General features: G+C 46.0%; 1 protein-coding gene across 21 annotated transcripts in view; it reads left to right on the top strand.

Annotated features, from left to right (window-relative positions):
• Positions 1-13,418, top strand: part of camk2g2 (calcium/calmodulin-dependent protein kinase (CaM kinase) II gamma 2) — a 79,120-nt gene that overhangs the window by 49,791 nt on the left and 15,911 nt on the right. For 10 of the 21 annotated variants that reach the window (XM_042064910.1, XM_042064929.1, XM_042064917.1 and 7 more), the window contains 5 exons: positions 757-802; positions 7,193-7,268; positions 7,377-7,471; positions 8,324-8,574; positions 9,066-12,749. In XM_042064910.1, coding sequence (XP_041920844.1) covers positions 757-802; positions 7,193-7,268; positions 7,377-7,471; positions 8,324-8,556 — 450 coding nt within the window. In that variant the 3' untranslated portion in view covers positions 8,557-8,574; positions 9,066-12,749. Of the gene's footprint in view, positions 1-756; positions 812-7,192; positions 7,269-7,376; positions 7,472-8,323; positions 8,575-9,065; positions 12,750-13,418 lie in introns of those variants that run through there. The other 11 variants (XM_042064921.1, XM_042064916.1, XM_042064912.1 and 8 more) reach the window with 2 other exon arrangements.

Here is a 13,418-nt window from a genome sequence, read left to right as displayed (position 1 = left end):
TCTCACTGTCACTTTCTCTCTCTCTCTCTCTCTCTCTCCTTTCTATCTATCTATCTATCGCTCACTCTCTCTCTCTCTCCTTTCTATCTATCTATCTATCTATCGCTCACTCTCTCTCTCTCTCCTTTCTATCTATCTATCTCTCTCTCTCACTGTCACTTTCTCTCTCTCTCTCTCTCTCTCTCCTTTCTATCTATCTATCTATCTATCTATCTATCGCTCACTCTCTCTCTCTCTCCTTTCTATCTATCTATCTATCTCCCATTCTCTCTTTCTCTGTCTCTCTCACTGTCTCTCTCTCTCTCTCTCTCCTTTCTATCTATCTATCTCTCACTCTCTCTCTCTCTCACTGTCACTTTTTCTCTCTCTCTCTCACTGTCACTTTCTCTCTCTCTCTCCTTTCTATCTATCTATCTATCTATCGCTCACTCTCTCTCTCTCCTTTCTATCTATCTATCTATCTCCCATTCTCGCTTTCTCTGTCTCTCTCTCTCTCTCTCTCTCCTTTCTATCTATCTATCTATCTCTCACTCTCTCTCTCTCTCCTTTCTATCTATCTATCTATCTCCCATTCTCTCTTTCTCACTGTCTCTCTCTCTCTCTCTCCTTTCTATCTATCTATCTATCTATCTATCTATTTATCTCTCTCTCACTCTCTCTCTCTCTCTCTCTCACTCGCTCACCCTTACCTGTGTTCTTCTCTCTTGTCCTCCCCCCCCTCCCCCGTGCCTGTGTTGCTCATGTGTTTGTCCACAGGGCTCGGACGAGAGCTGCAACACCACAGAAGAGGAGGACATGAAAGGTAGGAAAGGTACTCTATCAGCCCTCCACGTACTCTGCACCTTTTTCTCTCTCCTCTCGCACCTTCCTCCTCCTTATCCTCCGGGGGGAGTAGCCTAGACAAGATAATCTCAACGCAAGACTGATTCATTGCATTGATAGATGTTCTGTGTCTTCTGTTGTTTGAATAGTGTTAATGTGTAATAATAACACTCATGACTGTTGAAATTATGATGAAGACTTTAAGATTTAGATCTTGTTTTGCTTTTGCTTGAGAAACACTTGAGGTCCAGTGGAAAGGGAGATGGGAGGGGGGGGGGGGGGGGTGATGAAGGAAGACACCCAGACATAAGGACGGACAAAAAGAGAGAGAGAGGGAGAAAGACTTCGAGAGAGAGATTGAGAGATTGATGCTGGGTAGACATAAACAGAGGAAGAGACCCGTGCTGCAGCCTGACAGGCCCTTGATGGCGCGGTATGACTAAGAGGTGGGAAGGAACACCGTCGGAGGATGTCGGGAGATTTACTGCTAGACACACACACACACACACACACATGCACACACTCACACGCACACGCACACACTCACAGATCCTTAAGTGGCAGGCGCTGACAGAGTGGGGCTCGTTTGCGGCTGGATGCTGAAGGGGGTCAGAGTGAATGATGTGTCCCATGATGCCTCAGGCTTGGCGCTCGCCGTCCCGCGGCCGGCACGCTCAGGTCATTAATGAAGGTCTAGGATGGGATGGGTCCCACATGGCTGATTACAAATGGATGAGACATGCTTACAATGTGACTCCTGACCTCAATGTCCACACAAACAAGTACACCCTTCTGAATACACATACACACACTCACTAGTGAATGCACACACACAAACACAAACACACACACACACACACACACACACACACACTGGTTAACGGATACAGATACACACAACACACCAATGCAGACATACACATACACCCATCCAGACTTGTATTTTATTGCAGGTATTTTACATTGCTCATGACCACACCTGTGTTATTGTAATAAAGTAGATCAATGTTATTCCAGTCTACATCTTGTGCTGGGCTGGAGTGTGTTTGGCTAGGGCCTTGTGTGTGTTCATGTTTTATGCTTTGCCCTAATCTAACTGGAGGTGAGAAGAGTTTAATGGCTTATGCCAGCCACGGAGTTTAGGAAGATTTACTGTCTGTTTTTATGGCTTTTCTCACAGGTTAGGTCACGCAAAGGTTTAGTGGGGCAATCGTGCACAGACTACTTTGTTCAGAAACTGGACACACACACACACACACACACACACACACTAAAGAGAGAGAGAGAGACTGACTGACACACACACACACACACACACACAGTGGTGAGCTAAGTTCCCATCCCTGACCAGGAGAGTGAGGGCCTTCTCTGAGGGCAGCTGGTCAGAGGAACAGTGGCGTTGTGCAGACCTCCTGGCTGCTCTGCTCCACTGACGCCACACACACCCAACGCCCTACATTCCCAACCTCACTGCAAATATGCTGCCAACAGTGGAGGCTTTCAAGACCTGTACACAACACCCCCCCCCCCCCCCACACAGACACACACACACACAGTCTCCCTCTATTTCACTATATACTGTACACACAAACACACACAAATCTCATACACATACAGTCTGCTGTGAAAAAATAGTCCGTAGTGCATATATATCTATAAAGCACATGCATATTACAGTAGATGAACACACACACACACACACACACACACACACATCAAAGTTGCATAAGGCTTAAGATGGACTTTTTCCCCTCGGATCTCACAGCCCAGCCAGTGTGTGTCCAGACTGATAAATGGGCGAGCGCTAGTCACCCCTCTGGCTCTCTCTCTCCGCTGCCAGTGTTGCCATACCAGGGAACAGTGTGGCCCTGGCCGCCAGCATGGAATGCACTGGAGAATCTATCAGGCAGCGACAGAGAGAATCGGCCTTTGTCCACCACCCTGGCGTGCATTGCATGATAAAAAAAAAAAAAAAAAGCTTTGGAAATACCCGTATTAATCCTCAGTCATATGGTGCTGCAGTCCTGAGGCGAGCAAGGGAGTTGGGAGACGGCACACGGACAGGGTGTGACCGTTTCCAGCAGTTCAGTTTCCCGCAGGTCACTGTCCAGTGTTGCGGCCGCCCTCGCCACACGGTTGGTAGGCAGGTAACCTGACATGATGGAGGAGTCAAGCTGGGACTGCATTAGAGCAGTCGAGGGCTGCAGGGAGCCTTGGAGGAGTGAAGTAGAGCAGAGAGAGCGGAGGGTGTGATTGATGGTTGTGGTGCTGCTGACTGAATCCTTCCCCTTGAACAAACACACACACACACACACACACACACACACACACACACACTCATCTAAGCTGAGGAGGAAAACCTTCAGAAAGTGAAAGTCCTACCATGTCATGTTTCTACCCCTTAATTAAATGATCTACCTGGCTGATAGATTGTGCTAATTAGAATCCGGATTAGTGAATGGTTGGAACCAATCCATGGTAGGGCTTTTGCGTGTTTGTGTGATGGTGTATCCTGTGGCGGGTGTACTGCAGCAGGTCCGACAGAGACCCTGAGCAGTGACAGTGCTATGGGCAGCCAGTCCAGCACCTTCGAGGAGCCCACCACCCCGACATCCACAGAGTCCCCAGCACCTCCTCCTCCTCCACCCGCCCAAACCCAAAGCTGCCAGTCCCCTCGTAAGTCGCCTGCGGTGACCCTCACCCAACACTTCATGAAGACTCTCAAAGCAAAGGCACTGGGTTTTACTTGACCCACTGGGACCATTGTCTTAATCCACAGGCACCCTTACCAGGCAAACGTTGTCCCCTTCCTTACCCAAGTCTTGCAGTGAGACGCTTCATGGAGACAGCTGAGTGACCTGACCTCTGACCTGAGTGACCTTTGCCCTCTCTGGGCACTCTTGCCTTTTTTTAGAGTGGCCTTGACAGCACACCTGTGCTGGTCAGCATATCTCAAAACCAGTCTCGCACAAACGTGCAACATTAGATCTAGTGATTATGTTGCTGGTTCTTCCACTTCACTGTCCCAGCTGTGGAAAGGCCAGCGTGCCTCATCTCTCCCTGTTTTGGCTCTTATTCTTCTTGCCGCAGCATGGGCAGAATGGTGCTGACCTTCCAATGCTCGGTGACCTTTTCATGTATTTTGTCTGAGTGATGGCGACACCCCTTATGTATGACAGCTGAGCACTATGCTGGTCCTACATGGTCTGTTAATCCCATATATATGTGTGTGTGTGTGTTTGTCTGTGAGCAAGAGTGTCTCTGTGTTAGTACGTGTGAATGCACTTGTGTGCAAGCTTCCGAGTATGTCTGTAGACTGAGTGTATCGTTACTGCCCTCTGCTGCTGTGTTTGCAGTACTGACAGGCTTTCTTTCCCTGCCTTCTGAGAGCTTTCACTGCTGGTATGTTGTGTGCTGTGGGTTGAAACGGTGTGTGTGTGTGTGTGCGTGTGTATCTCTATGCATGTGTGTAGCTGCTCTCTCCTGTGTATCTCCAATTGTTGCATGCTTGGGTGTTTGCTGTGACATAGTTAAGTGTGTGTCTGTGCGGGGCCTCCACGCTGTCTGCATCTGAATTGTGCGTTGCCTTCCACCTCCAGCCGCCCTGTTGCATGACGACTGCAAGCGCGGCGCTCAGAACAGCTCTGGGCTGAGCTCCGGCCCTGACCGCGAGCCCGCTGCTCCCCCACCAGCATCCACACCTGCAGGGGGCAGCAGCGGTGCGGCACCGCAGCGTAAGTGCAGCACTCCTCCATGGGTGAAGAGTTAAGACTTCCTCATCTCCCTTCACTACTGCTGTACAGGCCAGGCCTCCTTCCCCCTGCTGCCAGCTTTGCTTTGTTCACGTCTGTCTGTCTGTCTCTGTCTGTCTGTCTGTCTGTCTGTCTGTCTGTCTGTCTGCCTGTGTCTGTGTTTGCCTCGGTGCAGGCAGTTCATCAGTTCTTGAAGATTACCAGCTGTATACACAAAACGTCCATCTGTTATTTGCTCTCTGTATACAAGATGTGGCGACGGCTTTAAGTGGGTGTGATTGGTTGAGCTTTGTGTGAAGTCACAAGCATGCGGTTTCTTAAACAAACAACAGTGTTGTCTGTGTTATTGTCCAGAAAGCTTCGCTAATGGGAGTGTGATCACACCGTGCTGTTGTGAGAGGGTTTGGAACATTAAGGCCAGGATTCTGGACTTGGAGGGTTTGTTTAGACTACTGAACTGGATTCCTCTGAGCCTCTAGGTTTATGGGATGGATGGAGAAGGAGATTTGGGGGGTATTCCATCAACCTCGCTAAAGGCCCAACCGGGCTTATTTCGATAAGTCTCGCTAATTTTAGTGAGAATTCCGTTCCATTAATGAGGTTAACGTGAATCCCAGCTTGGTAACCATGGGAATTTATGCCACAGAACTAACCTGCTCCGTAGCAGGTTAACTTTCAAGCTAAATTAAGCTGTGTTGCAAAAAAAAACAATCAGTCGGAAAACAAGTCCAAAAAGATGGTTCCTTCAACCTGTGCTCTCGTCACCTGTAGCCTACAACTTCAAAAATAGAAGTAGGCCTATAGAAATGTTTTTTCCGACAGTGCACCAAGCATGAATTTACACATTCACTAGCTCCAAAGAATCTATGAAGATTATACGATTAAATATGTTTTAACTTCACATGCGTGTGGTTCTAGGAATCGTGCTACTCTACGTCACTTACGTTCGGTGGTGGTGTAACGTGCAACGAGATGGCATTGCAAAGGAATTACTTTCTTGAGTGTTCGCAGACTCGCTTCCCATATTCCCATATGTATTAAGGCTACATTGTTTATCACCTTGATAATGGCATTTTTAGTTATAATCTTTGATAAAAGACATATGTCTACTGCTGATAAAGGGTCATGCACATTTGGTAGGCTGTCCAGTGACCGCTTTGCCAGTGGGCTTTCTTATATCTGATGCAAGCCAAAGGATAATTATTCTGTAGCCTAGGCAGCTAATAATTAAAACTGTTTCATGTGTCGACGGTTGTTCATGAATGTTAAATCAACTGTGTGCTACACAGATTAAATACTAGGCATAAATTGAATTGAAAGCCATTGTATTTTTTTTAGATAATTTTATTTCAAACACTTTGGGACTTATGGGAGACAATAGGCTATTATGTTGATAATAATTTATTTTACGACCACCTACACCTATAGACAATAAGTGAACTCTTTTAATATAAGAACGTAGGTTATAGATAGTTTTGAATATATGCCAAAGTTGTTTTTGAGTTTATACTATTTATTCATTCACTCGTTTTGTTAAGCATAGACTGTATAGTATTTGTGTTCAAGAGTGAAGCCAATCAAACTCGCAATTGATTTCAAACCATTAGCATTGCTGTTTTTTAAAATGTATGCTTTCATTATTCTCTAATTTCTGTAGGCAATCTATTTTTTCTCTCTGTTAAATTTGAAAATCCTGTAGATGGCGCTTGCCTATCGAACAGAAATCGTCTAGTATTGTCTTAATTTTACGACATATATCGTCTTTTCGTCAATCTACTGTTTTGGTCTACTTTTCTACCTCGTGCACAAGCAGAGATGAAGCTGAACTAAACCTCGCTTGAGAGTTCAGCCCCCCCCCCAATACACAGCACATTGTCTCATGAGGAAGCTTCCCCAACACACATATTGCACACTGCCCTCTCCCCACATACACAGCACACTATCCCATCTCCCCTGTCATCCCCCCAACACACACACCAAGACCCCTGGCAGTTGGGTTAGCCCCTTGAGCCGTGGATCTGCCCAAGGTTTCTTCCTTGGTAAGGGAGTTTTTCCTTGCCCCTGTTGCTCTTGGGTGCTCCTTGTTGGTGCCCCCCACCCAATCCCAATCCCCCCCCCCCCCCCCATTAATGCACAAATAGGCTGACACCAGACATAATTTCACTGCATTTCTTACTTCCAGTAACTATATGCATGTGACAATAAACTTCCTTGTATCCTTGTAATAAACGAGGCCAAGATGCCGATAACTTGAGTTAATGGAATGGCTTCAGCCCCAAGTGAAAGTCTACGCTAGTTCAAGCCGCCTTCATTAGCGAGGTTGATGGAGTACCCCCTTGGGGTGTCTTGTTAGTCAGATAGCACTTCTTGTCTTCCTCTCTCTCTCTTTGGGCTCCCATCCAGTCTGTTTCTGTGTTTTCCTTCATCAGCAAACATGGGCATAACTTTGCCTGGGAGATGTTAGTGTTGTAGGTCTTAGTTCAGTATAGAATGTGGGCTTGGGGTGGGTTGGGTGGGGATTAGGGCATGCGGTTCTGAGGACATTGCGGTTTAAGCCTCTGGTGGTGTCTCTGGTCATGTGATGATATTTGTCTTTGTCCTCTCACCTCCACACTCAGCTCGCAAGCAGGAGATCATCAAGATCACTGAGCAGCTGATCGAGGCCATCAACAATGGGGACTTTGAAGCTTACACGTGAGTATTACGACACCAGACCATCATCACCACCACCGCCCTGAGCCTTCTGTTCCCTCGCCATCCCCCATGATGGAGGCTCACGTTGTCTCCGCTCTTCTCTTACAGGAGAATCTGTGATCCTAGCCTGACCTCCTTCGAGCCAGAGACCCTGGGGAACCTGGTGGAGGGCATGGATTTCCACAAATTCTACTTTGAGAACCGTGCGTACAGTAGTTTCAAGGCAGAGCCCCACATGTCTGCTTTTTTCTGATTGATTATCAAGCCCTGTTGGCAGCACTAGGAAATCCAATAGCAACGTTCAGGGGAAGGAATGCACTGCCAAAGTTGGACGGTTTCCCAGCGTGTAGGTTGTTGTTAAGGGTTCACATTTGAGTCCAAAAAAGAAATCTGACCACCCTCTGGCGAAAAGTTATTTAATCTTTAAATAATGGCTGTTCAGTATGCGCCTCTATGCCCATTAATGTTTCACCAGCATCAAAATGGCACAGCTAAGGGATGTGATTAGTTGAGCTTTGTGTAAAGTCACAAGTATGTCACAAGCATGCAGCGCAATAGTGTTGTCTGTGTTACTGCCCGAAGAGCTTGACTAATGGGAGTGCGATCACACCATGCTGTTGTGAGATGGTTTGAAACATGGAAAGAATTTGGTCATGAAGTCTGTGTCCTTAGGAGTCAGACTATTCCACTGATTTATTCTTCCCACATACCACCTCCTGGATGTCAGGTTTTAGGGCAATCCATAATGTATGGGTTTGGAATCATGATCTGAATCAGACTGCATATTGAGACGAGTTTACTGTAGACTGAGCAGCAATAAGTGTCTCTGTAATCATTCACTTGATTCACTCGCAGACAGAGAGTCAACACTACTGATTTGAAAATGATTCACTGTGCACTAATAATAATAATAATAATAATAATAATAATACAGATGTACAAGTTGAAATCTGTAACTGTAAACAGATCAAATATAAAAACAACAAAACAAACAAAAAGTAGAAAGCCAAATACTATCTGTAAATATCCTTAAAGTCCTCTGTTGCCCCCTGCAGTACTGAGCAAGAACAGCAAGCCTGTGCACACAACCATTCTGAATCCACACGTGCACCTGATCGGCGAAGACGCGGCGTGCATCGCCTACATCCGCCTGACGCAGTACATGGACGCGCAGGGCCGCCCTCGCTCATGCCAGTCGGAGGAGACCCGCGTGTGGCACCGCCGCGATGCCAAATGGCTCAATGTGCATTTCCACTGCTCAGGCGCGCCTGCCGCACCGCTCCAGTGAAGCCCCAGCCAGCCACAGGTGGAGTCAGCCAGCAGGGCAGCAACACACACACACACACACACACACACACACACACACGCACACACACACACGCACACACACACACACACACTCTCACTCTCTCTCACACACACTCTCACTCTCTCTCACACACACACACACTGTTTCTGTACTCTCAAACCCCCCTCACACACCACAAACATTCAACAGCAGAGGACTGATGCTCTAGTCTAAAGCATTTAGAGTCTAAAGCTTTCGTTTTAACTAGTTAGTACTTACACACACACACACACACAGTGGTCCTCCTGGTAGCGATTGGTTCTAGCAACATCAAGATGCTGGGTTCAAAACCCCCAGACAACACACACACAAGTATACTGTACTGTCAGTTAATGAGTACAGAGCACATACAAATATGCACATTTGCTGGTTTGTTCACACAGGTATGAAATACACACATACTTGTAACACTCACAGATACTTAAGTCTGTCCTCTTCCATGTCTCTAGCTTGCCTGAAGTCTGAAGCTGATTGGAGCATTTCTTCTCCGTGGTCGGATTGGCGCCAGGAGTCTGGCTGGAAGAGACCTGTTGAAGATTAGGAACCACAAGGGATTAAAAAAACAACCTTACAAAGTAAAACACATATATTTTAAAAAAAGCCTTTCAGGCAATACCACCACCACTACTACCACGACCTCCTTTTGAGTCCAAACCCTTAGACCAGGGGAGCGTGGGGCTGGGCCACTCCTAGTCTTCTGGATGGTGCATGCTTCTGATGGCCCTCAAGAGGGCGCTGTCTTGTCCTTTCTTCACCATCTGTTTTGCCTGTTGTTCGGAGAAGTTGTGTTTTTTATTTTTATTTTAAGGGTGTTTCGCAGTATTAACATGTGCAACCTATTTGAAACTTCACGTCAAATCGAGGACTGAGAGGTTAATTGTCGATTGCAGTTCAGAAATGTGAATTCTGCTCTTTTTGTTTTTTGTTTTGAAGAGCACACACCTTTTAGTGAGTGGTGATGTGAGAATTCCTTTATTCCTGTTTGCTTAACACAAATCTTAACATGTTTGTGTTTGTTTATTTGTTTGTTTTGTACGCAGAGATGTGGGGTGGGATGAGGCCTCAAAGGGAAGGGATAAAGACTAAATTATGTATAACTAATATGAGAAGTTAAAAGCACCAAAGTGTAGACGTTAGACGTATTTAGAAGAGACGTTTTAATGTTGCTTTTGTTGGGGGAGGGAGGGAACAGGGGATCAAATGTAGGAGTGTTTTTTAAAGTATTCTCTTGTGTTTTTGTGGAACTCTTGATTTTTATCTCCTGAATGATATACTCCTGCTGTATTTGAAAGTATTTAGTGTTTAACAGAATTGTTTTAAAAGGGGAGGGGGTGAACAGGGGCTTTATTTAACATTGTTATGTATTCATAGATATTTATACAGAGAGAGGTTAAAGTCTTTAGTGTCAGGCTTTGGGGAGTGGAGGAGTGCGTAATGTGTGTGTGTGTGTGGGACTGTATGAGAGAGAGAGTGTGTGTGTGTGTGTGTGTTCTCCAGCTCATTGCTGGCCGTGTTGTGCTTTTTTCAAACTTTTTTCCACCCCTCTTATCTCCCACTCGCATGGGAACCAGATGTCATGAGCTCTGATTGGCTGTGGACCTCAGTGCTCCCGCCTACTCTTGTGTCCTCAATGCCTCCCTCCCTCCCCTCTGGCGGTCAGAACCTGAAGTTGCAGAACACTCACCGTTTGTTTATGATTGGCGTTCCGGCGGTTTCAGAGTTCACTGTTACTGTCTCCGATGCACAAGGGGGCGCTAAACACTACAACTCGGCCCACCGCTCTCACTTCTGCACACAAGCACTGATCTCAAAGCCCTTTTTTAATGCATATCGTTTTTTTTCTATTCTCTCTTTCTAAGCATGTTTGGTTGGTTCGTTTGTTTCTGGTTATAGGGTGGGGGAGGGGCGGGGGAAATATGGCCTGTACTGTTTTTGCACATAAGCTTGAGACTCTATGCTGTTCTTGTTCACGTTCTGTGGACTCCCTCTCTATTCTCTCTGCAACTTCAGGTTATTACTTCCCTTCCAAGGGTCGTTCCCTCGCTCTCTCCCTCCCTCCCTTTCCAGAGGAGAGGGAACCCGACATCCAGCCCGTAGCTAAGGAAGCCCACTCCGTTTGTCCGCCCACTTGCATGTCCAGTGTCCTCAATGTTCAAGTCCTGTTCTGAGATTGTGTGGTCTTTTTGTTGTCCCCCCACCTCTACACCCCCCTTCTCCACTTTGCTGTTCGCTGTTCCTTGGTGGCAAGGGTGGGATGGGCTATGCGGTGACACAGAAACACTGGGTGTGCTGGGGGTGTGGTGATTGGTCAGATGGTTATCGAATGATGTTGGATTGGTGGAATAGAAGGATGGAGAGTAGCATGGGATAGAGGAAGGCTGAGGGGCTAAAGTTAAGCTGAAGGCAATCGAAAGTTTGATGACGTATTTGTTGCTGTTTTTGTTTGTAAGTGTTACTTCCTGTTTAGTATTTGTAGTGTTGGTATTAGCATTTGGTATGACAAATCTGATCTGTTGTGCTGGAGCTGTACGTACTTATCTGGTGGCGGTCACTCACGGAGGGATGGACCCAATCACTGAAGTCCCCTCTTTCCGTCCACCCCTGTGCTTGCACACGCACACACACGCGCGCACATGCGCACACACACACACACACACTCTCACTCTCACTCTCACTCTCACTCTCTCTTACACTTGGTTATACTGTACTACTACCCAATACATTCACTCGCATTAACACAGAGCTCAATAAACATATAACTGAAGGGCACGGGTACATTTACACATGCGCGCACACACACACACAAACACAGACATGTGCTATGAGCTCCCTTTAAAGAACATATCTGTGTGTCAATGGTGTATCAATTCAGCACTGTTTTTTTCACTGTAGAAAATGTTGTGTGTGTATCTTGTAATGCCGGAGGGTCATGCCTGCTATGTGACCCTTGTTGACCTTTGTGTCGAGCCATCGTGCTTTGCTCCATAGTGTTTGTTGATACAGGGCAGAGAGGAGACATGGGGGGGATCACTATCAGGAAAGGATAAAAATTGCAGTCTATTTTCAAGACTTTTTTAACAAACAAAAAGAGAGTAAGTCCAAACTCTGCCCAAGTCCTCACATGTGTGTTTTGTCGTGAGCTGCCCCCTCACCCCGCACCGCGTGACGGCCGACCGTGCCACTCCTCAGGGGCACACTGTGACACCTACCCAACCTTCGCCATCAGACGCCCCACTCCGTCCTAACGCCCCCGCGCCAACCTTGCAATGTGTAGTTCTGACTTGCGTGATGTTTTAACTGTACCGTTCAGTCCTCTTATGGAGGGTGGGTTGGAGGTGGGGCTGGGGGTGGGGTCGCAGTGGGCCTGCATCGCTTTCTCACGCCCACTGAGCTTCCACCGTCACCACCACCCTTCCCACCTCGTACCCGTTCCCCCACCCCCCACTTCCGTCTTGACCTCACTGTTGTGTCGTTCATTCAGCCTTGGGAATGTTCATTTGTAAGAGTTTAATGCAGTTTGCTTAAAAGCCGCCATATTCCAGTAAAAAAGAAAATAAAACAAGACTTTGAAAGGGATGACCGAGAAACAGATACGATAATCATGGTCTGAACATGATCCCCTGTGTAGTACTATGAGAGCCTTGATGTACTCAAAAAATAACAACTCCTGAAAAGCCACTCACTTTTAACTACTAAACATATATGCAGTTTTACAAGTGGAGGAAATATGCATGTCTACTTTCTGGTAATAATTTTCACTGTCTGTGTTTAGTTAAAAAATGGCAATCTATATATGTTACCTGCATCCTCAAGGTAATGAAATGGCTCTGTCTCAGATACTAAAATGAAGTGATGTACAATGTTTTTTAATGGACAAAAAGATTAACAAAGCCTTAGCTTGGTATGTTCCCCTATATTAGTGAATTTATTGCATTTAAACCATATGCTATGGGGCTTCATATGACTATACTCTGAGTTTTAAATTGGATGCTGGATTTTTGCATGATCATATGATTAATAAAACTATGAATTAAAAAAAAATATCAAGTGTTTGTTTGAATGTTGGTAGATCATCATAGATTTGTTATTGAAATGATCTGAAGGTATTTAATAAAAATAACATTTCAATGCTGGTCATGTCTTTTTGTCTTTTGCACTGAAGACCATTTGGTATTTTGAGCTTCAGACAGTGTGGTACACTGCCCCAACTTTAGACACCTTACCCGGGTGTAAATTTGAGAAGATTAATCATAGACTAAATTAGTTTGACCATCCAGTCACCACTCACATAGCACTTGCATACTGACACGGCCTCATCCATTGTCTGAGCACCCCTCCTGTTATATTTAGATATTAACCCACCACTGGTGTGATGTTTATGCTGATAACTTTAACTAACCTCTGAAGAGCATTCTGCAAACGCAGAACTAAGCTCAGAAAAATATATGATAAGCTTATAGCCAATATGATATATCTTGTGGCCAAAAATATGTTGAAAACAACTAAACAGGGTGCACTTGAGGCTTCTGAATTGGATTAAGACGACAAAATATGATGACAGAGGGAAGAAATCTATAATTTAAAGGTATAGCTGACTGACTGTAAAGCTCCCATCACTGGCCACGTCCACCATCGGTGAATGGGCTGAAGTTCTGGTATGGGTAGCGTCGGCGGTCATCGCTATTTCATAAGGGCTTCCAGCAAGGGATTAGACTCGTTTGGCAATCACAGCAGAATAACTAGGCAGCTGTAGAGGCAGATTACTCTCCTGCTCTTGAAAACAAGGTGTCACTATGTCTCCT

This window comes from Alosa sapidissima, chromosome 16 (genome assembly GCF_018492685.1).
Source record: "Alosa sapidissima isolate fAloSap1 chromosome 16, fAloSap1.pri, whole genome shotgun sequence".
Lineage (NCBI taxonomy): Eukaryota > Metazoa > Chordata > Actinopteri > Clupeiformes > Clupeidae > Alosa > Alosa sapidissima.
This window is presented reverse-complemented; position numbering and strand designations above follow the sequence as displayed.